The following is a 27,539-nucleotide window of genomic DNA, read 5'->3' on the forward strand; positions in this document are numbered from 1 at the left end:
GGGAGAATCCTCCCCCCTCTGGTCATGTCTGGCCATAACTGGCGCCGTAACAAAGTTCACTTTCTCGCGAAAGTGGGACAAAAAGAACCCCCTAAATTCAAAAAAATGAAAAAGAAAAAAATTAAAAATGTTAGCTTTAAAAGCTAAACAAAAATTTAAAGGAAAATGTCTTTTTTAATATTACAAAAATGTGGTGTTGTGCGTGTGTTTGAAAAGTAAAAAATTTATACAAAAAACGAAAATATGAGAATTTGTGCGAAACACAGCTACCCGCCGCGGTGGGGGTGCTGCCGTCCAGAGCTGGCACTCCCCACGGGCGCAAAGAAAAACTGTGATTAATTTAATGTGATGGTAAACCTGCCGCGGCGATTTGTCCACGCACCTTGTGGCGCGGCATATTCGCGGGCACAAAATACCTATATAACAAAAACGAGCAATAATCCGCTGCGGCGATAAGTCCATATCAATAGGTAACTTATTCGCGAGCGTAAAAAAAATTGCAAATCTAAAAAAATAAATACAGATAACCGCTGCGGCAATTAATTTGCGAGCGGAAAACTATTAAAAATGTCTTCGAGACCAATAAAGTAAAAAAAAATAAAATATACCAAAAGTTCTTGCGTGTGTGTGTGGCAATCTGCTGGAAACGCTAATGGATGTGGAATGCATTCAAGAAAGCTGCCCAGTGGATTGTGTGGCAACCGTACCTTAGTAGGCGAAACGCCAGAAAGGACAAATACGGACCACCGCGCCGATAAACACAATACACAAAAAGGAAAAACAAAGAAATTATTTAAAAAAAAAAAAAAAACGCACAACCCACAAAACGATGAGTCCCATACAATTTTTTTAATAAACCGAAAAAAAGAAACAAATTAAAATTTAATTTCAGACTAATAACCCTGTAAGCAGCGAATACGGAACACAATCAAAAACAAGACAAGGAGGAAAATAATAAGGGTGAGTGAAACGTTTTCGCATAAATTTCCCTTATTTTATTATTATTCCCAAAAGAGAACAAAAAATAAATTTTTATAAAACTGTTGCTTATTTCCCCACGTCGACCCAAAATAAAAATAAACTCTTGAAATCCCAATAAATTAAGCACTTGAAACTATCTATATTAAAAATGGAGGAAATGAAGGAGGTACTAAACCGACTTGACTCCACTATTGCGGCCCTAACCACTCAGATGGTGGGCATGAAAGACGAGGTTAAGAAAATAGGGAATAGGGTGAGAACTTTAGAAACCGACTTCGAACAGTGCAACCCGATAGCGGACATACCGCTACCATTAACGCGTCCGCGTACGGAGTATGAATTGAAGGAATCTTCGACCGTACCGGATTGCGTAACGGAGTTTCAGACTTTCGAGGGTGATTCCGAGAAGTACATTTCTTGGATCAATAGGGCACAGCCCATAATTAACGACTATAAGTCATTCGGGAGAAACCCCTTTATAGATCAGTCCTTATCCAAATTAGGCAAAAAATTAGGGGCAACGCCGACATGGCGCTCAATGCCTACAATGTACGGGATGACGACTGGACTGAAATCAAACGAGTATTGGCACTACACTTCGCCGATAAAAGAGATGTCGGTACGCTAGAGTACGAGCTAACACAAATGATCCAGGGAAACCAAAAGGTGGAAGATTTTTACCTTATAATTAATAATCACGTCTCGCTAATAATGAATAAAATTAAAAGCATGAATTACTCTTCGGAGATAACGAACGCTTTCCTTGCCGGACAAAGGGACAAGGCTCTTAATGCCTTTATTAGGGGGTTAAACGGCGACGCTTCCAGGCTTCTAATAATCCGTAAACCTGCGGACGTCCACGAAGCTTATTCTATTTGCCTAGAGCTACAAAAAATTGAGCCGAGGAACCCTACGTCAAGGGCGCCTCTACTTAAACAGACGTTCAACCAAACATATCAGAACTATAGACCATCTAATCCACCGAGGTTCCCCCAGACCTATCAGTTTAACAATAGGGCCCAAGCTAGTTCAGGGCACAACTTTGCTCCAAGTGGAAGCGTGCAGGGCCCTCCAAGATTCCAGGGGGCCAGACCAGCGATTAAACAAGAATCAAACCTGCCAGGTCAAAGCTATAGGACAAATTTTAACTCACGTCAAGGAGAGGCCGGCGGCATCAAGAGAAGCCCGAGCGCTAACTCTAATTTAAATCCCTTCCGTAAAGCCCAAAGGCTTTACGATATTCAATCCACACCATCATCAAGCCCCACTCCCAATGAATACTATGAACGACATCCCAATAACGAGGTAGAAGAACTGGAGGTCTCATCCCAAGGGATAGAGCATTGTTCTCCCTTAGAGGAGGTAGGGTGTATTAGCGATGGCGAACCAAATTTTTGACCGACGCCTCTCTAGCATACCATACATAGAATATGAAACTAAAACAAGGTCGGGAAAAATCTTTCACAAATCACACTTAAGGAATTAAAAAATTTTTTGAAACGAACCTACAACTAAAGAAAATCTAACTATTCGACATATGTGGTAGGGGAGACTAGCAACAGAATATCTTAACTCTTTACAAAAATTCATCTAAAAACCATAAAGAGAAATGCGTACTGAACGTTTCACTAACTCTTAACCTTCCCCAAACACAAACAAATAAAACCATTTAATATCTTCACAAATATAATTGAGAAAAACCTAGTCTAAGATACACACTTATTGATATGAAAAATATAAACCCCTCAGAAAAGGGGAACAATAAATTCCTTTAGTAATAGCTATACACAAATAAGAATAAATACGCAAGTAATAACAATACGAAAATAATAATAATACACACACAGAAAAACACCAACACGAACATTAAGATTAAGACAAATAGACAATTTAATTATAAGAATCTACAATTTCATGTACATTTAATCCTCTTCTGATGCTACAAGCGCGTCTACAATCTACGTGGCGACAACCTTCCATATTTTCAAATATGATGCACCGGTTGTCCCCTTAAAACAAGGTACCGTCTGGAGGACCAATGGCGTCTTCAAACTGGCTCACGTCATCAATCTAGGCCGCATGCAGCAACTCATCGACCAGGTAGCAAACGAGGCTATGATAATCACCGATCAACATATTGGCGCTTTGGTTGGCCACTATCTGCAACACGCTTTGAAAAGAATCTCGCGCATGGATAGCGCACCAACACGGAGACAACGCTCAATCGATTGGATAGGATCAGCCTGGAAGTGGGTCGCAGGATCACCGGACAAATCGGATTGGAATGCCATCTTGAAAGAGGAGGACAGCTTGGCAAGGAACAACAATCAGCAGATTCGAATCAACACTAAGTTGTTTGACTCAACGCACGAATCGCTCCAGAAGCTGAACGATGTTATCGGGAGAGTCAACGCAATAAACGGGGACTTCCACGTGACGACGGCCGTTCTCCACAAGGCAATTATAATAGCGGACCAGGTCAACGAGATACTGAGGGCCTGCCAACTAGGAAAGACTGGAGTGTTCAACACGAATCTCTTGGATCACGACGAAATCAACATGATATTGGCTGAGGTGGACAGCCTCCCTTATCAAAACGTCGTGGAGGCAGTCGAATTTTCCAGACCTACAATCCTTACAAACGGGACTACTCTTTTGTACATCCTAGCGATGCCCAAGGTAGTGGACAGGAAGTACCGATATATGAGGATCTACCCAACGACATCCGACGGTAAACAAGTTGTGCTAAAATATACCACACTGGCGATGGACAGCCTGGAAACATACGCCCTCCTCGGAAATTGTGTATCCATTGGTAACACAACAGTCTGCCGTGAAAAGGACCTGCTTAAATTGAAGGAGGCCAAGCCGAATGTGACTACCTGAGGACCAACCAGGAAACAGTGGAGCTTATCAATGACGGCACAATTTTTTTGACAAACTTCAATGGAACAGTATCCACTCCGGTCAAGAAGCACTACTTAGAGGGCTCATACGTCGTGCAGTTTGACAACGAAACGATCACAATCGGCGACCGGAACTACAGCAGCTATTCGTCAACACACCTGATGGCAATGCCAGCCGTGCTAACCCAGATAAAAACTACGGGTTATGAGCTATCACTGAAATATGTCCACGACTTCAGTATGGAGAACCTGAAAAAATTATCAGTCATGTCCAATGAGATTTTGAGTAGTATACGGGATGGGGATGGTGCGCCGTAGCACAGCCCCCTTGTCACGGTCAGCTTTATTGAAACAGAATGGTCGGCCAGTCAACCAGAGTCTGCATATTCACATCCGAGCTCCCCCTTGAACACGATTTCCTAGAAATATCTGTTCCACCTTGGATTGGGGTGATTTGGTTAAGTAAGTTCTCTTCTCCCTACTCGACTACACAGAAAAAAAATTGATATGATATGATGGTCAATTTGATGAAATCCAGTATCATTTCGGCCTTGATACGGCACATATCAATTTGATATGATCGAAATGGTAAAAACGATATTTCGGTAATATCATTTTTACATTAAGCGGTATCAATTTTTTGAAATATTTTTGTTGTAAATTTGATATTATTGTAGATTTGATATTATAATTTCAAATGTACTTTGTAGTAGATTGGATATTAAAAATACCAAATTGATATTATTGTTAATTTGATATTATAATGTCAAAGACAAATTTAAATAAAAAATAATATACCAATTTTTTTTATTATACGTTTTATTGCCTATTTACAGTTTGTACAAAATATTTACAGTATTTCTTATTAACACATTATTTTAGGATATTTACATTGGGTCTTTTTTTCGTACTTATGTATAATTATTAACTCAAATTTCTTAATTGTAGTTTTTATAATTATAGTTTTTATACAATCTTAAAAGATTCCAGTTCGGCATCCACCACATAAGCTTGAAAGTGCTCGCTAAAATTTGAAACCTTAATTAATTAAGTAATAAGAACAAATTTGTAAAAGATATTCAAGAATATACAAAATTTTAAGAAAAACAATTAAAATCACGTGCATCTGTCTATACATACATATTTATGTACATGAGAAGCGACTTTGCAGGGCGGCGTAGAAAAAAAAATGAACAGGTATGCAATTATGTTTAATGTTAGATAGACATAACTACTTATAAATTTTATTCACGCTGGCACACATACACACGCTTACGTACATACGTATGTAAGTGCATACATACTCTTCAGTTCTGCAGTAGGGACGCGGTGACATGGCTCAATGCAAAAAGCTTTTTTTGTTTTTTTTTGTGCCTAAAACGCTGTGCCGCTGTTGACGTCAGCAGAGCAGTCGGCGCAGCGTAGAAGACTGCCCACGAAAACGATCGTGCAACAAAGAGAGGCAGATATTCGGATATTTCCCTCTCTTTCTTGTCTTATAATCTGCCTGCACTCCGCGCTCGCAAAGACAAATTTCGGCCGGTCCGTTATTTCTTTTGCGCCTCTCCGTTATGTTCGTCTAGCGACTAATATTTCGGCGGAAAAATTTTCGTGGAGCAGCGACATGTGAATGCCCTAATATTTTAGGAGCATTATTGTGTTTCGAAAATATACAACTTATATTGTTTCATAAAAGTAAATTATTTGATTATAGTAAAATTAAGTAATTTGGATTAACTTATAATGTTATGTTTACTTATTATACATTTTTATTACAATATATTTTTTTTAGTGTAATTATAGAAAATTAGTTTTTGATTTCAATATTTAAAAGATTAGTAGTATTAGTATTAACATTTTTAAAAAAATCGTATTGTATTTTTTACTGAAGAAGTACAAATTATATAGTCGGATATATTTCGCCTTAGAAAGGGTATAAGTGCAGTGGCACGAGCCAACAGCGAAGAGAAAACAAAGGAAATCGAGTAAAGGGGTGAGAAGAAGACTTGGTGCATTCTTTTTAAGGGATTGAAAGGGAAGCATCCATTTTAATTGTGCGCAGCAGAGTTACTTTAATCGTCTCTTAAAGTTAATATAATAAAGTCAGGTAAGTGCTACGTTAAGTTTAAGATGTTGTGCATTGATCTTAGCTTAAAGTACGTAGATTTTGAAGGTATTCAATGGGTTCCGTTAGCCGAAAGTGGATGACGAAATGTTTTGTGCCAATAAAAATCCTGCAAAGGGTTAAACACAGCTATAAAAGGTAAATATACAACTAAACAAATAAGACGCATTTTTTAAACATATGTTTTTTCAGGAGCGTTGGCCAAGGACTCAGAGGACCCGGACAAAGGTTTAAGAACGGCGATGACTACCGTTAAAAATAAGCTTACGAAACAAAAAAACAGAAACAATAATTGTCCAATTTTTGAAAATTTAAATAATACCATCTAATTAAAATGAAATTAAATATGTATGAATTTTAAATTCTATATTTTCATAATAGAAAACTCATAGGAAAAATTCTGATTTTCACAAGTGATTTCACTTGGGACGTGTCACTTGCAAGTGATTTCACAAGTGAAAACTCATGGAAAAATTCCGATTTTCACAAGTGATTCACTTGGGACGTGTCACCGGCACGTGACAGGCCATAAGAAAAATGAGTATAAGGAACAAGTGAAGTCCCGTAAGACTTCGAAAAATTTTCATTTGAATTTTCACTTGTGAATTGTGAATTTTCTATATGGAGCGCCACTTGTTCTTCACTTATGTAAGAGGACATGTCCCACGTGATTCCCAAGGTGATTCACAAGTGAAACTTTTTTTTGGAACTGAAGGGCAGTTGCACGTGCTTACGTTGTCGTAGGGCAGTAAGAAAACCGCACACGATTTTAGTTTTTTCCACTAAGTTTACTCACCTTTTCCTTGTTCTGCGCTAAGTAAAAAACCCGACAATTTACGTCTGACCGGCTTCACAATAAAACTCAAGTGTCAAAAAATCCACTAAAACGTATGTAAGTGCAAGCGAGACAACATGATCGAAGTAGGACAATTCGAGTTTCGAATATATCCTTTTCGCTTCCACTCTCTTTTTCGATGTCAAAGAATTTCCGAAAAGAGAGAAATCGACAACTTGACAATTTTTGGTATCAATTCGACATTATTTAATGGTAAAAATGATATGTGTCTAAAACCCACAAATTTACCATGCGCATATCAAATTTTTTTTTTCTGTGTACCATTAGCCAACATCCGCGCCAGAGACATGACCTTACAGACTCCTGTTTCAAGATGGACTTCGGGGGAGAGTATAGTCTCACAGTAACGGCCACATATTTAAGAACGAAGTTTTGAGGACAGGGGGAACACCTCCACTATGTAGGGACTCGGGGTATTATCAGGGCAAGGTCAAAATAGTGGCCTGCTAAGATGCCGATAGCGCGGTCTTCTACAATAGGCTGGTGGAATTCCTTGGGGAAATCTACCCCGGGAGCCAAGCTCAAAGTAGTAGACTGCAACAAGATAGCAAGCAAGCCCAGAACCAGAGTCAGGCTCTCGGAAAAACTTGCGGAACCGGAGAGTATCCCCAAAATGCTTAAGGTCTGTAACCCGATTATGCCAACCTCTGATTGGCCTATGGTGAAAGTGGAAGAGGCGGGAAGCTAAAAAGGTGTGTTATCCTCTTCATAAATGAGGAATCCAGCAACCTGCTGAAGGCAGCCAAGACGCCAAGAGTCGGCTTGTAAAGACATTGGTAGCCCTGGATTCGAACGAGGAGACCTAGGACCCGAGACCGACGCCGACCCCATTGGCGGCTATGTCCCAAAAGAATGCGACCTCGTAAGAGTCATGCGAGATGTCGGAGTCGACAATGACTCGCTATCCCAAGATTAGATTTCATCCTTTTATAAAATCTCCTGGTGTGCAACATAGGTAACGAGGCCACTTTCATAACGAATAGTCTCATTGAGGTACTTTAACTCACCCTTTCCACCGCCTCAATTATGGAGAAGGTAAATTCATGGCGAGTGCTGGAAAAAAACTGTCTCTGATCACCATTTCTAGAAACTGTCTTAGCTTCGATACAAATATTCCAATCAATTACCGAAACTATCAGAGAACGAACTGGAATCTACATCAAAGCACCCTTAACTGAATTATACCAGATAGTCCTACACCCGTAGCTTCAAATAAGTTGAACTTAATCAAACTGAATTAATCCTCTTCACTAGGAACTATCTATTTGCGGAAATCTATAAGACTTAGCGACAAGGCTAAATTTCATGGCCTTATTCTGGATAGGAAGCAAGATTGTAAGTGTAACGTCGCTGACAGAGTACGTAAGGCAAAACAGTCAGCTACTCTCTCAGGATGATAGACGCGGGACTATGGAAACAATCCAACCATGGCCACGAAAACATTAAGTAATTCGTTCCCGAGGGAGCATTGTATGTACAGAACTTTCTGATTTTTAGAAAACTAAGAAATCATACAGATTTTAAGATGATGTTCCATTTCAATTGACTACCGTGTATGTTTACCGAAAACGAAATATAACGGTCTATGTATTTTGTTGACATTAACTATCCGATAATTTCGATGGCAGCTTTATGATAAGGTCGTCCGATTTGATTTGAGAGTAGAAGTTAATATGTCCAAAAACACCAAAGCTAATATTTTTCTTACTCTTTTCCAAAATAGTTGTATGTTCATTTCTATGGGAGCTATACGAAGTAGTTATCCAATCCTGCTCATTCCGACTTATATACTACCAGCAATAGAAATTATACTTTTGGGAAGGTTTTTGAAAAATGTTCTTTCAATCAACTTTGCTGATTTTGACAATGGACCTATAAATATAAATACAAATTAAGGTATTTAATCTATGTTAATAAGTTTCTTTATTAATAAATAATACTAGTTAGGTATCGACCCTAAAGTAGATATTGAAATGATATTTTAAGACTAGGTCTTTCTATCAAACAAAAACACCTCTTAACGAGGTAAAAAGTAGTTTTTTTTTGCTAATATTTTTGTGCTAATATTTATTTAAGCGTTGATCAGCCAACCTAATGGCTATAAAACGCATGGAAGTAACAAAGGAAAAATAACATGAAACATAACAGAAATAAGGGAGTTAACAAATATATAACAGTGTCAGTTCAACATTATTGTTTTAGGACATGGGTACGATGACGTCTTCAGTCTTCTTCTCGTTGTAGTTGGGTTTGCCAGGGATGCTGCTAGATGGTTGGTGTGGGCTAGTAGACGGTCGTTGTAACGGCTTGAGTGCATGTTAATCTGCTCTCTCACCATGGGGATGTGAAGATCGCAGGCTAGGACATCGTTCCTTACGTACCAAGGCGCATCCGCAATCTTACGTAGCGCCCGGACTTGCATTCTTTGGACCCCCATGACATTTGAGTCAGAAACGGTACCCCATATTTGAATGCAATAAGTGAATGAAGGAACCACTATCGACCTGTACAGCAACATCTTGTTGCTGAGGCTGAGCTCACTTGTACCTTTAAGCATTCAATTTATTTTCCGAAGTTTAGCGCGACATGTTGCTGTAATTTTCGTTATGTGCTGCCTCCACGTAAGACGTTTGTGATCAAGCCCAAGTACTGAGCCTGGGCTGATTGCGGTACGACTGTGTCCTGGAATTTCACTCTGGGGAGAATTTTACTTCTAAGAGAGAAGTTGCAGTGCTGAGACTTATTTCCGTTTATCGAGATATTCCATCGATTCGTCCATTCGCCATACAAATCCAAAAAGTTTTGTGTGATTTGAGTTGCTTCAATTCGACACGTGGAGTTGGCAATAAAGGCTGTGTCATCAGCATATGTAGCCAGGAGGGTACCCAGTTCTCTAGGGTATGGCAGGTCAGCGGTAAACAGAGTGTATAGAACCGGACCAAAAACGCTACCCTGAGGTACGCCAGCTCGAATGCATCTGATAGACGATCTTTCGCCTCTCACGTCTACCATAAAATTTCGTTCTAAAAGATACGATTTCAGGAGAAGATATTGGGCAGTAGGCAGGAGAGTTTTTAGCTTAAACAGCAAGCCATTGTGCCAAACGCGGTCAAAAGCTTCTTTGACGTCAAGAAAGACTGCGGAACTGTGCTGCTTGTTCTCGAACGCTCCAAGGATGTGCTGCGTTACCCGATGTGCTTACTCTGGGGTTCCATGGTGACTTCTAAAGCCGAACTGGTGCCATCATTCTACTAAGGAATATTCTTTCGAATATTTTAGAGAAGGTGGGCAGTAGACTTATTGGTCGGTAGGATGCAACAAGGTTTTCCGGTTTTCCTGGCTTGGGTATCATCGATATCACAGCACACTTCCACTGTGTGGGAAAATGGTGGATACGTAGCATGGAGTTGAAGAGGAGAACTAGAAAAAGTATACCCTTCCTAGGTAACGCCTTGGCAATTCTGCTGTCGATCCCGTCGAAACCGGGAGCCTTACTGCGTTGTAGCTTGCGAATTTGAAGGCAAACCTCTTCCGGACTCACATGTGGGATAGGTTCGATCGCCGAGGAGGGGGCATTTAGGAATGCTAGGATATTATCCACGTCTTCAGGCTTAGCAAGATTGAAAGGCTGAAAGCGCCCTTCCAATTCCTCAGCAAAGGCCATCGAAATTTCGCTGTCTGATCTGCACCACGTGTTGTCGGCACGCTTTATTGGAATTCGGCGAGGGGGCTGTCGTTTAATTTTCCTTGTTGCCCTCCAGAGATTGAATCCATACGGCTTTGTGATATCAGCATTGCGGAGCATATCAGCAAAGTATTCACTCTTCGTTCTAAGCAACAGTTTCTTAAGATCGTCCTCAGCACGACGACATTCCCTTTTGTCAGCAGGGTCTCGAGAACGCATAAATCTGCGACGCAACGTCCTTTTAAGCCTCACCAAATCCAGGACCTCAGGTTTTAAAAGGGCATGAGGTGGATCAGATGGGCTGTTTGGTCTTTGGCCGCAGGTTGATGATTCGGCAGCGATGTGAATACTTCGCACAAACAATTCAGTTGCATCGTCAATGTCATAAGGAGTATTCAGCTGCATGTTAAGGTTAACTAAACCGTTAATCGCTTCCTGAAACTGTGGGATATTTGCATTCTGGGGCAGGACGCAGGTCTTGCGGGAAAGCTTACAAGCGGAAACTCTGTAGTGTATTATTAATGGGATGTGGTCCGAACTTAGTTCAACAATTTCAGAGATGCTTAGTAAATCAGAACGAATTCCTTTGTAAATGGCAAAGTAATGTGTAGGCCCTCCGGTAGCAAGAACCTGCATATGAGATGCGAGTATAATATCCGCTAGAGTTCTGCCCCGAATTGTAGAGTTACGTGATCCCCAGAGACGATGATGCGCATTCCAGTCCCCTGCAATTATAAAATATGGCCCAAGCTCACTAAGAAGCTCTTCGTAGTGGTTAGCTGTGAGAGGCGAATTTGGAGGACAATATATAGATGCAATGACTATTTCCCCTTGGTCAGTTTTGACTTAGATCGCAACACACTGAGCCGTTTGGTGTTCTATACATGAAAATTGGTAGTATTTAAGGCACGATTTGATGATAATTCCGGATCCTCCGCGATGGCGACCAGCAGGATGGTTTGAATGTACGTCATATCCCCTTAGCTGGTAGTATGATCTAGAGCAGAAATGAGTTTCGCTGACCAACATAACGTCGATATGATGTTGTAAAAGGGTATACTAGATTCGTCGGAAGGTATGTAGCAGGCAGAAGAAAGCGTTTCCGACCCCATAAAGTATATATATTCTTGATCAGGATCACTATCCGAGTCGATCTAGCCATGTCCGTCTGTCCGTGTGTCCGTCTGTCCGGATGAACGCTGAGATCTCGGAAACTATAAGAGCTAGGCTATTGAGATTTGGCGTGCAGATTCCTGAGCTTCTTACGCAGCGCAAGTTTGTTTCAGTAGAGTGCCACGCCCACTCTTACGCCCACAAACCGCCCAAGCCTGTGGCTCCTACAGTTTTGATGCTAGAATCAAAATTTAAACTGAAATGTATTGTTCTCATCAATACCTATCTATTGATAAAAAAAAAGTTTGCCACTCCCACTTTTACGCCCACAAACTTCAAAAAATCGTAAATATGAACGTGGATATCTCGGAAACTATCAAATATAGAGAATTGGGATCTCAGATTTAGATTCCGTAGCCTTGTGCGCAGCGCAAGTTTTTTTACGCGAATATGCCACGCCCACTCTAACGCCCACAAACCGCCCAAACCTGTGGCGGCCACAATTTTCATGCTAGATAAAAAAAATTTTAACTGAAATGTATTGGTCTCGTCAATACTTATCGATTGACCCAAAAAAAAATTTGCCACGCCCACCCTAACGCCCATAACGCTTAAATCTGTCTACCGCCGGTAGGTGGCGCATTTCAATCTCGCTTTGTTGCTTGCTTATCTCCATTTCCCTTTGGTCCCTTAAACTGAGTAACGGGTATCTGATAGTCGAGGCACTCGACAATAGCGTTCTTCCTTGTTAAAACACAATTCTTATAATTGTATCAATATCTTCACTTTTTATTCTTTTAGTTTAGCTATTCAATTATATGATCCATTTTTTCATAAATTTAGGTCAACAAAATTTTTTTTATATAAGTTTTTTAAGATATTATTTTAAGAAAATGTTGTGTTCTCAGTCTTTTTAATTATATCTCAAGTTGCGCTTAACCAATTAAGATAATATATGTTTTAGTTTCAACTATAACGTCACCATTTAGTTTTGCCGAATAAATTAATAGGCGACATTGAGTATATTGAGAGCTACAACTCGGCAAACTTTAAAAATGTGATATTCTTTGACAATTTAGTGACTGTTAAGACTGAAAAAATATCCGATTAAAACAGAGACATGAATTATTTTATAGTTACCGTCCAAAGGAACCAAACAAGCCATATCTCGACAAAATCCATCCAAATAGGTAAACGCAAGGAAGGGCCTTGCGTACTGATCGGCCACCGTTCTACATAGTATTATTCACTTTTTGGTTATGTTTCACACATCTATAAATATATGTGTGTTGGGTTATCTCTAGTGTTCCTTACACTTTTGTGCGGTTGATTAGATTACACGTGGGGAATTGACATATGATTTTTTAAAATTTTAATTGTTAACGACTGAAGACGCACTGATATGGAAATAATTGTTAACGACTGAAGACGCACTGATATGGAAATATCAGTGCGTCTTCAGTCGTTAACAATTAAAATTTTAAAAAATCATATGTCAATTCCCCACGTGTAATCTAATCAACCGCACAAAAGTGTAAGGAACACTAGAGATAACCCAACACACATATATTTATAGATGTGTGATAGATCACAAAACAAAACAAGAGAAAACACTATTGTCGACGGCATCGACTATCAGATACCCGTTTCTTAGCTAACAAAAAAGCGCCACCTATATCGTTCATTCTTATAGGCTGTTTACGAAATTTGCTAACACGCCGCATGTCGTGAAACCTAGGTGGCGCTAGAGAAATTTTGTAAGCAGCGGGTTTTCTGTATAAATATTTACCAATCCGTCTCGCCTTCTTTTAATTTGCTGGTTATTTCTAATTGTTTGGCTATTACTTTTTAATATATGGTCCGAAGCACAAAAATCTGCATGCTTAATCCCAACATTTCAGCTCTCATAGTTTCAAAGATCTCCGCGTTCATTCGGACAGACGGTCATGGATCGATCCTTCTACCTGTTATATACCTTACTCTACGAGTAACGGGTATAATGCTGTCCGATAACGCAACGTGCACTAGAAAGCTTGCGAGCCGCGATGAACGGAACTTTTCCTGATTTCTCCATTTGCTCTGTTCTTCTCCGCACGCTCCAAACGTAAACAAGAGCGAGAGAGCAGATATAGTAATTTTTTGTGCGAATAGTGCTGAGGCATATGCGAATTTAGATGAAGATTGATCTATTTCCTGCGCGAACAATTTCTGTTTGCGCTGCCATCCTGACCCCTATAAACGGCAAAACCACTAAGAGAAGATGCCAATAAGTGACCTTTTAGGCCTGTTTGTCCGATGAAGTAATGATATCCTAATACATAATAACCAAGATTGAAAGCAACTTGAGTCTAGTTTTTTGCAACTGCGCTATGAACTTCTGACCAAAACCCTCTACTAGGGTCCACAACATGGTTAATAATTTTTGAAAATATTTGAAGTTAACTTACCTGAAGATCCCAGACCAGAAAAAGTTAATATTGAATCAAATATTTGCACCATTACTGATTCTTCTTGTTCAGAGATCATACTTAGGCAGAAAGGAATTTGTTGTTTACTAAATGCCCAAAATGAGTGTGAAAATCCTTTGTAAGTTTCGCCATGATCTTGCACGTTTGATCCTTGCTCCGATCTTAATTTTTCCAATCGATGCTTCGACAGACGCCTGAGAGTGTTTCTTAGAAATCCTCCCAGCTCTTGGGGTTTTTTAACTATATTCATATCTACTAACTGTCGCCTACAAACAAGAACATTTTGGTACAGCCTCAATCTGTCCTCGTTAGTAGTTCCTTTAATTTTTTTTGAGCACTCTACAATATTCAAAATCCAATTTGACAAAGCAGGATAATACGAAATTATTAAAGACCCTATGTCATTCTTTTGCAGGGTCTCAAAAACAAAACATTTCTGTGGCTCAATAACAGAACATCCATCACGAGTATTTTTATAAAGTAGCTGAGTGTTGCGGTTAAGTGATATAGTTATAAAACTGTCACTAGGGTCCAACATAATTGATTCAATATCTACGTATTTAAATTGATAAATGACAGATTTATCTTCCGGATGAACAAACATTATTCCTTCACAATGTATTCCTAGTAGAATATTGTTTACAAAGTTCCAGTACCCTTTGTAAATAACTTTAAACATCGTTGTGCCGTAAAGTGGATATTGCATTACGCAACTTAAGTATAAAACTTTAGCTGTGAGTTCATTTCTTGAGGATCCGTACTGACGGTGAGCTTGTGCTAAAATTGGTATCCAAAATTGTTGTTCTCTTGTTTTTGAAATTCTATGAGGCAGGAAGCTTTTAACATCTGAATAATATTCCGGTTTTGGTTGATTTGATGGATCTCCTAGCGATACTTGAGCTTGAAGTCCTGCTAGTTGAAGGGCAACCTTTTCACTGACCGGGAATTCGTCTTTCTGTAATAGCAATAAATAGAAAGGGCAATATATTTTATTTATTTATTTAAAAAGCTTATTTCTTGTGTCTAAGATCCGATTACTTGTGTCTTATTTATAAGTTTTCTGACCGTAATCATTATGAGTTTTATTTTAAAACTAAAAAAATAATCATTATTTTTTATCAAACAGGTACCGAAATGGACCCCCGAAAATTGGCACAACCAGGCAGACCCCGAAAACACAGGTCAAATACCTCGGCCAGTACTGGACTGCTAGCTGGCATGGAGACCCAATGTAGTGGAAAGGGTGAGAAAGGCCATTGTGGCGCTTTATGCGTCCAAGAAGATGCTAAGCAGCACATGGAAAACGGGTCGGGACCAGACTCAACACCTCAACATGTACACAGACGGCTCAAAGATGGAAGGGGGAGTAGGAGCGGGCTTATACTGTACGGACCCTGAAATAAGGCTGTCGTATAAGCTACCCACCGACTGCAGCATATTCCAGGCAGAAGTCTTTGCCATAAGAAAAGTGGCAGAAGTAGCTCAAAGTATGAGCCGACCATATGATGTGGTCAACTTGTTCGTGGACAACCAAGCGGCGATAAGATCCATGCAGTCGTCAACGGTCAGTTCCAAAAATGTATTGGCGAAAAGGGAGGCACTAGACGGCCTCAGCACGACATGTTCAGTGCGGATCTATTGGGTTCCCAGTCACCAGGGCATCGATGGCAACGAGACAGTTGACGGAGAACGGGCCTATCTCCCTCCGAACGCTTCAAAACGCCCTGGTGCAACAGGCGGACACGCGAGCAAAAAGCAGGTGGAGGAATACCAAGACTTGCCGAATCTCAAGAATTATGTGCAAAGAGCGCAACGATAAACTCAGCCACTATGTACTGCATCTACCACGGAAAGACTGCAGACTGTTAGTGAGAATCCTCACGGGCCACTGTCTGGCAGCATCACACGCAACCACACTCGGAATACTCAGCAGCCTCATTATTTTAAAAAACATAAATAATCATTTTTCCTCAGCGAAAAAAATAAAAATAATGATTATTTTAGATTTTTATTTTTTAATCAAAATAAAACTCATTCTGAAACCACGGCTTTCCTGTGCAGATTTTTTTAAATTTTTTGAGTAAACCTGCAAAAGGAACGCAAAGGAGTGTCCTGGAACACAAAATGGTTCTATTGGCCCTCTGCATCCTTCCAGATGATATTTTCTCATTGGGCATTCTTTAAACCAAATGAGACCAAAATTTAACACACATTCTATACCTCTTAAGATTTCGCGGATACTGAAGAATTGATAAAAGTTACTGGGTAAATTGGTGATTGATATTTAAATCAATCTTCAGTACCCGCGAATTCTTAGGACGTAGAGGGTTAGCTTCTACAGATTGTGTGGATCACACTCAACTTAATAAAAGACATTAAAAAATATTCGCGACTTTAATTGGTTGATAAGCTTATTTTAAACAACAGAAAAGGATAACAACATTTCTGGATTTGTAAGCAAATAAACATGTGTACTAGCGTGGTAAGGTCAACAGCATTTGTTCTACTGCCTAAAAAAGAAAACTCTTCTCTGCCAAATTAACATTTGAAAAAATATCTTCATACTGTGAGATTTTTCAATGTAGGTATTTTCTAAAGAGAAATTTTCAAATTAAAGCCAGCCAGTCTTACATTTTTTTGTGCTTTCATTTTTGGTGTTATTTTGCAGCAACTCAAAACATTCCGTTTGGGGCCAGTATGGTTGAAGGTAATATTTGATAATATGGATTTTGTTGAAGAATATATATAGATTTTATGGTGACTGTGGATCAGCCAATATTGGTGCCAGTGGTGATTTCACCTGTTAACGAGAAATCGATGACCCAAGAAGTAGTAATAACATATCACACGGCCAAGACGCGGTCGGAGATGTCCAAAAAAAAAAATTGACAACACCGAATTTTCTGGGGATGATATCTGCAGATCAATAAAGAAAAAATTAAATTGAAAAAATGGGGTCCTCCTCGTCAAAAAAATGTAGCCGCAACTTTATATCATAAAAAAATTTTAAAGAAACAAAAAAATCTATTCCATTTGACATGACAAGATTAATCTTTAAGGAGTCCAAGCTAATTTAAAAAAATATTTTTTTCTAACCATATACACCATACACCATACAAGCCATAACTGCTGAAGAAAACTTAGAACTATTTTTACCCCAATACTAGTGCAAGGATAATTAAAAAATTATTTGACCAATTTGCAATATTTCTCGAAGTCTTTGCTATTGACTGCACCTACTTAATATATAAAATGTTCCGGTCTTCGCATTAGTTTGGCGTTATCAGAAAAATGTTTCGTGTTTATATGCTTCCGTTTTCGCAAAGATTTTGATATCGTTTCGTAATTGAAATTTTTAATTTTTGCATGGTTTGCATAGGAGCGATAAAAGAAAAGTGGTTTACTCGTTCTTAGGTAGCAACAAATTTAATCAGGCTACTTCATTTACCCTTCATATTTGTTGTTACATTTTGACATCTATAGTAGCCTCCTATTTTCCTTGTTAAGTCTTGACCCGAACACACACAAGTCCAGGCTTCTACGGATGCAACAAGAGAAAACGCTATAGTCGACGGCCTCGACAATCAGATACCCGTTTCTCAGCCAAAGGGAGTGCGATAGGGATTGAGATATGTCTGCTGCAAATATGCTGTTTCCATCGAGCGTTCATTGCTGTCATCTTTTTTCGAAATTTCACTAACACGCCACATGTGTGAAACCTAGGTGGCGTCTCTCAAACTGCCGACTTTCTTCATTAATACATCCCAATTCCTCTAGCACTTTATGGCATTTTCTAATCACATTTTATTATACCCGTAACTCGATGAGTAAAAGGGTGTACCAGATTCCTCGAAAAGTTTGTAGCAGGTGGTCGGAAGGGTTTCTCACCCCATAAAGTATATATATTCTTGATAAGGATCACTAGCCAAGTCGATCTAGCCATGATTGTCTGTCTGTCTGTCCTTGTGTCAGTATAAAGGCTGAGATCTCGGAAGCTATAAAAGCTAAAAAATGGAATTTGGCATGTAGATTCATGAACTTCTTGCTCAGCGTTAGCTTATTTCAACAAGGTGCCACGCCCACTTGAACGCACACAAGCGCACATAACGCTAATACCAGCTTAGATTTCGGAAACCTTAAAAGCTAGAATGTTGGAATTTGGCATGTAGATTCGTGAGCTTCTCAGCGCAAGTTTATTTCAGCACGGTGCCACGCCTACTTGATCGCCCACAAACGCCCATAACGCTAATACCGGTTTCTTACTCAGCGCAAGTTTATTTCAACAGGGTGCCACGCCCACTTAAACTCCCACAAACGTCCATCACGTAATATCGGCTTAGATCTCGGAAAATAAAAAAGGTAGAAAGTTGAAATTTAGCATGTAGATTGGTGACATTCTTGCTCAGCTCTTATACGGTAAGACGGACATGGCTAGATCGACTCGGCTAGTGATCCTGATCAAGAATATTTATACTTTACAGGATCGGAAACGCTTCCTTTGACCTATTAGATACTTTCTGTTCGTACGCTCTCCCCATACAAAGATTCACCCAGCGAAACAACATCTTGATCATCATTCGTCAATTCTCGGGTGACCTACTTCTCTAGGGTGACCTACTGGTAACCATACTCCGGTAATTTGCAAAGACCTCTACTGGCCATTGACTCCTAAGATAGGGGAAATTGAGAAACAGTACCCCTAGGTGGGGACATCTACTTAACTCATCCAGTATGGGAGACTAGCAAAGCTATAGTCCGGTATAAAAGACCCCAGCCAAATAGAGAAGACAGACAGAATTTGTTCTAATCTCCCTGGCAGTAGTTTAGAAGTACAACTCCCATCAGTGCAGAACACGACTGGAAGAAGACTGGTGTTCAGAAGGATGTCTTGACCGTTTTCCTAGGATCAATTTTACCCAGGAGAAAGTCCTGATTACCGGTCGACCGCAGCCTGAAGGAAGTCCACCTGCAAACTCCAAAGGACGAAGAGTACTGGTGAACCAAGTGTATGGCCTAAGGACCCCAAGATGGGCAGCAAAACATCCAAAGTGGCCGGCAGCACTGCCAATGTTATTAACACAATGGAGATCGTTTATCACAAGGATGATATCCAAGATGTTAGCAAAACAATGAAACTCATCGTGGGACTACTCCTAGTTCTGCTGATCCTTAAAGTCGTTAAAATATACAAACGATCTGTGCAGAGACGCCGCGACCAATATCACGCCCTGGGGAAAGTGGTTACCCATATGGGAGCCTAACTAGAGCGTTCGCAGCAAAGTGCCCAAAATGGCGAAAAAATTTCAATTGTGAGTCGCCAAATCAATTAAAAACAAATTGTTAGTGCATGCATTTCTAAATGCAAGTGAAACAAAACCCACAAGTACATTGAACAAGAAATTGGAGCTGTAGCGACCAGCCCCAGCCCAAACCATTGAAACTGACGTGTGCCGCAGTGGAACTCCCATACGATGGATACATACATACATATTTATACTGCCATAGTGCTATTTTTTGTGAAATATAGCTTTTGTGTTATGTTTTTGTGAACCGCCAACTAATATCTCACGTATATGTCGAATTACGTTCGGGTTCCATTAGAGCGGAGTGCGTTTCGGTCTAAGCACAGGCGTCGATTTACAGAGAATGACTATTTGTCCTTGTAACTGCTTATACTGTTCCTGCGAACCACACACGGCGACAGCGACACAGCGCTGACGCCTCGCTATAACGGTTCCTCTCAAAAGGGACAAGACAAATTCCATGAAGCCGGCAACGCAGCTGTGTGTCGTGCTACACTTTTTGTAGCGCCGCACTGGCAACTGTTCTAACGGTACCTTGCAAAAGGAACAAGATAAATTCCACGAAGCCGGCAACGCAGCTGTGTGTCGTGCCACACCTTTTGTAGCGCCGCACAGGCAACTGTTCTAACGGTACCTTGCAAGGCGAGCAAAGAGAAACAATGATATTGCAAAAATGCAAAATAAGATGATGAAATAATTCGAGCTCCTGTGAAACACAAGCATTCCAAGAAACTAGCATTCCTTATACACTGAGATATACCAATCGCCGACACGGCCATACTGACTCTAACACGACCTCGTGTATAAAAGACTTTATTTTTAGTTTCTCTTTTGCTTTCTTTTTACTTGAATTTTTTTTAACAACCTTTTATTTTTACAACTTAAACAAATATTTTCACAACGAAATCCAATTTTCATTTCTTAATTTATGTAAACTCATTAATTTAATTTCTGTACTCTGCCATTTCCTTTTGGCCAGCAGTACTACATCTTTTTGCCACTTCACTTTCTTCAGCAACTTCAACATTCTAAATATTTTCATTTTTGGTCTCAACATTATTACATTAAGCTCCTCGAGAACTTCCACATCTGGTAAAATTCTTAAATCTTCGTGAGCATACTTGTAAGTTCGTTTACTAGTTAATGACTTTAAAATGTACCTGTCACTCTCTAGAACCTGTGTAATTTCAAAAGGCCCCTTAAATTTTGGACTTAGCTTGGTTTGATGCCTTTCCTCGTTTTTAAGTAGAACAAAATCTCCAACATTGTCTACGTACTTTCGCCTTACTTTTATCAAACCGTTCTTTATTATGCACAGCAGTAACTAAAACATTTTTTTCAGCTTGTGCTCTAACGTTTGATAGATCTACATTATTTTCTATGTCACTAGGTGGAAGTAATCCTATTGGCAGTGCTACTTTTCCCAATAACATTTCCAGAGGACTTGCCTTCGTCACACGATTAGTTGTACAATTAATTGCTAGTTGCACCTCTCCTAGCACATCCTGCCAAGACTGTGTTCCAGTTTCAGCCGCCGTTAACATATTTTTCAACGTGCTCAATGTTCGTTTAACTTGGCCATTAGCTCTAATAGCACCGGTGGCAATTAAGTGCAAGTTTATTTTGTGATCTGAACAAAATTCACTAAACTGTGATCCAGTAAAACACCTTCCCTGGTCAGCTATTATTTGGTTTGGTACTCCAAACAACGAAACAGCGCACTTGACAGCCTTTATGCAACTCTCACTGTCCAATTTAAGGGTATGACTAAGATAGACATATTTGGTAAACGCGTCAACTTGAACAATAACATACTACTTTTGGTCACTCTTGCCCCTTAATTTCCGTGTTATGTCGATGTGGATTGTGTGCCAAGAAATATTTACTTTTGGTATTGGATGCAGTTCAGACTGAATTTTTCCTGAGGTTGATTTAGACATTTTGCAAGTGATGCAGTTGTCAACAAATTTTTTAATGTATTTTGACATATTGTCAAACCAGTAAAAATCGTAAACTTGATCCAGTGTCTTTTCGAAACCTTAATACATTATCGACTTATGAACTTGGTTTATAGCGGACCATCTGAAATCACGTGGCACCACTGGTAAACAGAGGGTTCTGCCATTCCTCTGTATTTTTCGGTGAAGAGCGTCTGCCCTTAGTTCATATGTTTTCGCAATATATTCATCAACATAAAAATCTTTTAATTTAGTCACGATTTCGGCTATGTCTAGGTCTCGACGCTGTTCAGCAATGAGCCAATTACTTGAAATTTCGGCCAAGTTAACTCTCTTCTCCTCAATTACCTTTGGAGCAAAAGTAGTATCTGGTGAGATAGGATTTCTCGACAAAAAGTCAACATGTGCCATTCTTTTCCTTTCTTTATACTGAATATCGAATGTAAATGACTGTAAGAAAGCCCACCAACGTGCTCTAGGAGTCAGATCATGTTTATTTCTTGACGCCTTCAATGAGTTACAGTCGGTATAAACAGTAAAGTTCCTGCCCAACAAGTAATGTCGAACATGTTTAATTGAGTATATAACCGCTAAAGTTTCCAAATCATACGAGTTATATCTTGACTCTGCAGGTGAAGTATTTTTGGTATAATATTCTGTTACCTGTGGTTTGTTATTAATTTTGTGTAATAAAATTGCACCGTAACCATTGCCACTTGCATCTGAATGTAATCAATTGGATAAATTGGGTCAAAAATTACAAGGACTGGCTCATCGGTAAGTATAGAAATAACGTGTTTCCGTATCTGTTCATGATCTGCTTTCTAAATAAATTTATTTTTGTCTTAAGTTAAGAAATATAACTGTTTCATCAACTGTGAAAAGCCCTTTATAAACTGCCGGAAATGCGATGCTAATCCAATAAATTGTCTAAGTGCTGTTACAGACTGTGGAGGCGGAAGGGCAGTAAAAGCTATAATTTTCTGAGGGTTGGGACGAATTTCACCAGCACTAACACTGTAGCCTAAATATTGAACCGATGTTGAATGAAAACCCAGCATTTGTCAGAACATTTAAGACAATCTCTAATCTTTCAAACGCGTCGCATTGTGTTGTGGCAGTTATCATGATATCATCCATATAGACGATAACATAAGAATTTGCTAAGTCCCCTAGCGCCTGCATTTCTAAGCGTTGAAAAACAGAAGGCGCGTTTTTAAATCCGAATGGCATAGATTGAAACTCATACTGGCCATCTGGCGTCACAAACGCTGTGTACTCAGTAGAATCCGCATGCAAAGGAATTTGGTAGTATCCACTGGCCATATCTAAATATGTAAAATAATTAACTCCTCGAAGTCTATCTATTTGATCCTGTATGAGTGACAGCGGGTATTTATCAGCGACTGTGTTCGAATTTAGCTCTCTATAGTCAACGCAGAGTCTATCCGAACCATTATTCTTCTTTACCAACAATATAGGGCTTGCATAAGGTAAACAGCTTAGTCTTATTATTTTACACCTCAACAGCTCCTCAATTTTCTCTTGAACTAAATCTCGCTCGCATGGACTTAATCGGTCTGGCCTTCTTTGAACTGTTTTTCTCGGATCAATCAATCTTATTTTCATTTCGCCAACTTTAACCTTAGTACATGGAATGCCTTTTATAAAACAATCTGAGTACTTTGCCAACAATGAATTAAGTTTTATTTTATTTTCTTCGTCAAGTTCGGTATCAACATCGGCTGGCTCAGAACCGGTACACAAATTAATTATTTTGGCACTTGAAATTGTAAATAAGTTTGATGAAATGGCAATATCAAAACCCTGCTTAAGTATTTCATGCCCAATGATTTTTTTTGCATGTGATCATCGCCTATTACATGAAACAAAATCTTAATAAAATTGTCATTAATCTTAACGTTACTTAAAACTTGTACAGTACTACATATTCCATTACTACCTATGCCTTTTAACATAACAATATTATTTAATCTTTTAGCAGAAAACTTAGTACTTAGCTTTTCTTTCATCAGTGAGCATTCTGCTCCGGAATCAAAGGTGACTTCAAAAATTTGTTCTCTGTGGTTCATGCTTCCTTTAGGTACTGCAACGCTGCACCGCTCCACTCGTTTTTCCCGGTTGAATGTCTTGTTCCTATCAGCTTCCTTCTTTGTACATTGTAGTCTCCGCACTTGTAGCAAGTTACATTTGAATTTTCGTGTCTGACATGTCGCTCTTTGTCATTCGCAAGGTGATGTTGTTGTTTCTTGAGTCTGCACTCAAACGTTTTGTGGCCTAATTTTCCACATAAATAATACTCGTTGCATGAATGCTTTTGTCGTTTTGGATAAACTTCAGATTGATGCTCCACAAAGCCACTTTTCCTTTTATTAAATGTGAACGCTTTTAATTCGGACTGTAGATCGCTTCTGGTTCGAACATTTGATGTGAAACTTAAACGCTGCACACGGTTATCAAAGCTTGCCAGCAATGCGAGAGTCACGGACATAGAAATTTCTTCTTTCTCCATTTCGCGCCATTTCGTCGTTAGTTCTGTAACCATGCGGCTTGCGTGTAGCGCGAAACACTTGCCATCAGTCGGTCGCTTTGTAAGCATATTTAGAAACTTGGCGGCTGGTGTTTCTAAAGCATCAAAGCGCTGTATGAGCAATTCTTTCAGCTCGAGCCATGTTATATCAGCATAGCACACTTGGGACAGCCTTTGCGAAGCGCTACCCTCCAATCCTGAACTTAAAGACACAACCAATGCACTGCCTTTCAACGTATTTTCGTTAAATTTAATTTCCACTGTTGAAAACCACGATGAAGCGATGGCATCTGCCTTGTCTGGGTTAAATTTGGGTAGGTGCGCCGATTTGCTCTGCCCTCATGAGGTTCCGTTGTCCATCCATTGTTGTAGGTTGAGGGCCAGATCCCACTTCTGATGTCGAATTACGTTCGGGTTCCATTAGAGCGGAGTGCGACTCGGTCTGAACACAGACGTCGATTTGCAGAGAGTGACTATTCGTTCTTGTAACTGCCTATAGCGACACAACGCTGACGCCTCGCTATAACGGTTCCTCTCAAAAGGGACAAGACAAATTCCATGAAGCCGGCAACGCAGCTGTGTGTCGTGCTACACTTTTTGTACCGCCGCACAGGCAACTGTTCTAACGGTACCTTGCAAAAGGGACAAGACAAATTCCACGAAACCGGCAACGCAGCTGTGTGTCGTGCCACACTTTTTGTAGCACCGCACAGGCAACTGTTCTAACGGTACCTTGCAAGGCGAGCAGAGAGAAACAATGATATTGCAAAAATGCAAAATAAAATGATGAAATAATTCGAGCTTCTGTGAAACACAAGCATTCCAAGAAACTTGCATTTCTTATACACTAAGATATACCAATCGCCGACATATATATATATACAAGGTGAGTTCCAAAGTAAACAGGACTTTTTGAATCTAGCGCCCTCTAGTGGCGCCATCTATATGTCAACTGGTGCGTTAGAATCTGCTATCGTTTATCGACTTCCAGTAAAAATTTCATGACATTTCATCTATTGGAAGTGAGGTTATTGCGTTTTAAGTGTCAGTATGTTTTTGTCATCGGTGCGAAAATGAGCTTCGAACAAAGAGCCAACATTAAATTTTGTTTTAAAATTGGTAAAACTTTTACCGAATCGTTTCAATTGATGATACAAGTTTATGGCGATGATTGCCTATCCCGTAGCAGAGTGCACGAGTGGTTTCAACGTTTTCAAAGTGGTCGTGAGGACATAAAGGACGATGAACATGTGGGCCAACCAAAATCCGTGAACACCAAAAATTCCATCGAAACTGTGCGTGAATTCATAAAAAATCAGCCGAAATCATCATTGAAATTCATGGAAATAGAATTGAACATCTCCAAAACATCGATTTATCGCATTTGGACCGAACATTTGGGCTTAAAAAAGATGTGTGCACGGTTTGTTCAACACAAATTGACTGACGTCCAAAAAGTGCTCAGAATTCAACATTCGAAGGACATCATTAAAGAGGCAAAAAAAGACCCGAACTTCCTTTGCAAGATTGTGACTGGTGGCGAAACGTTGTGTTTTTAAAATGATCCCGAAACGAAACGCCAGAGTGCTGAATGGAAGTCGCCGGACGAGCCGAAACCAAAAAAATCGCGCCTGGAGAAGTCAAAAGTGAAGACAATGCTGATTTGTTTTTATGATTCCACGGGTATTGTCCACAAAGAATTTCTTCCACCCGGCCAAAACGTTAATGCGGTATTCTACCTTGGAGTTTTGAAGCGTTTGGTGCGCCGTATTCGACGTGTTCGGCCCGAATATCGCGAAGATGGAAGTTGGCGTTTGTTGCACGATAATGCGCCGTCTCATCGATCGACGCTTGTGTCCGACTATTTGACCAAAAATCACATTTTAACCATCAACCGCTCCCCGTACTCACCTGATATGGCACCGTGCGACTTCTACCTTTTCGGAAAAATGTATTTGCCGATGAAAGGAAAGCGTTATGCAGACGTAGAGGCCATTCAAAAGGCTTGCACCGGCATACTGGCGGCCATACCGGGCAACGAGCTAAAACACTCGTTCGACATGCTTTTGGACCGTGCAAAACGCTGTATTAAAGCAGAAGGAGACTATTTTGAATAAAATAAATTGATTTTGCCGAAAAAACTATTTGTTCTGCCTTTTTTTTTAAAGTCCTGTTTACTTTCTACTTCTTTACTACTCACCTTGTATAAACCCATTGTAACGTCTCCCAAAGCCCAGGGTCCAAAGCGTCGAGATCTCATCGCCCAGGATTTAAAGGAGGATAAGTGTGTCGGAACGAAGTTCCCATTTTAAAATATATCTTTATATTCCATGGTTACCACACAAGCCTTACAAAATACTATTAGCCAAGATTCACAGTTATATTTAAGAATCCTATATCTATTGTCAAAAGTAAGTTTACCAATTACTATTGCTTACGTCAAAAAGGGCTCCCTCTCCATCTCTCCCTAAGTCTCCGCTTCGCTCTGGAGCGCTTAAGTTAAGTTTGGCTTAGTGAGTTCTTATTTCCAAGTGTACGAATAAACATCTATGCCCGTCGCGCAAAACCTCAAACTACACCAGTGTTTTTTTGCGTACCCTCCGTTCCTGGGACTTCATCTATTCCAGCGATCAGGCCACCCCGCCCCAACATTTTGGTCCTTCGAGCCGGATTTTAAAATCTTTGGATTTTCCTCTCCTGGAGTTTCCTTTGATTTTTCCCAGCAGGCTTGAACCGCTCCAGATAAGTTCCACTTACTATATTTTGCCGGTCATACAGCCAGTTTTTCGAACCCTATTTCGACTAACTTTCTGTTTGATATATTGTCTAAATCCAAAAGTGATTAATCCGACGCAACGGCAATATATATATGTTTTTCAATTCCGTTATTTGTGCCCGACAATATTCCAGTTTCCTTTGCCCACAATTGTACACTTGAAACAATTCCAGTCGATATTTCAGTGCTACTATTCAACTTAAATATTTCTGAAATATATTTTCAATTCCAAGTGTGTGTAAAATATAGCCCAGCCACAGTAAAAAATTCCCGATCATACAATTTTTCCTTAAGACTTGCACTCCTTAATTTTTACTGTGTTCCAGCTGCGTGTGTATATTTACATAAATACTCTCTCTAATACAGTCCACTCTAAATACTTTTTCTTGTACAGTCCATTCCAACCTTTTCTCGACATAAAAATACGGCTAAATTATTCCTAAAATTAAAAACAAAGTTACAATATCCACAAATTTACTCCAGCAAATCGTCTGCAACATAGTTGTGCAGGTGACAAACAAACGCACCGACAAACAAACATAAGCGAAGTCTTTACAATTCCCGCAGCGTTATTCCGCTATTCGCACCCCACATATGTACATATGTACAGTGTACATACATACGTATATCGATATTTTCGCCAGTGCACAGTGGGTCAAGGGCTCACAATAAATGTTTCTACCAAACAAACAAAATTAAAGTCCGTAATTCTTTACATAAGTCCCACAATCCGACATAATAAATATTTATTGACTCTGCCTATCCGACAGTGTGACCGTATATATTTACAATCTTGATTGGTTCCTAAATTCTAATT

At 39.6% G+C, this 27,539-nt stretch overlaps 1 protein-coding gene across 1 annotated transcript in view; it reads right to left on the bottom strand.

Annotated features, from left to right (window-relative positions):
• The window catches only part of LOC119559301 (kinesin-like protein KIN-14I), a 163,295-nt gene that overhangs the window by 59,687 nt on the left and 76,069 nt on the right, over window positions 1–27,539 (bottom strand). The window contains exons 3-4 of the mRNA XM_037872380.1: window positions 14,114–15,089; window positions 8,577–8,740 (exon numbers count right to left, since the gene is read on the bottom strand). Of these exons, the coding sequence (XP_037728308.1) occupies window positions 8,652–8,740; window positions 14,114–15,089 (1,065 nt within the window). The 3' untranslated portion in view covers window positions 8,577–8,651. The remainder of the gene's footprint in view (window positions 1–8,576; window positions 8,741–14,113; window positions 15,090–27,539) is intronic.

The sequence above is a fragment of the Drosophila subpulchrella genome, unplaced genomic scaffold (assembly GCF_014743375.2).
Source record: "Drosophila subpulchrella strain 33 F10 #4 breed RU33 unplaced genomic scaffold, RU_Dsub_v1.1 Primary Assembly Seq20, whole genome shotgun sequence".
Taxonomy (NCBI): domain Eukaryota; kingdom Metazoa; phylum Arthropoda; class Insecta; order Diptera; family Drosophilidae; genus Drosophila; species Drosophila subpulchrella.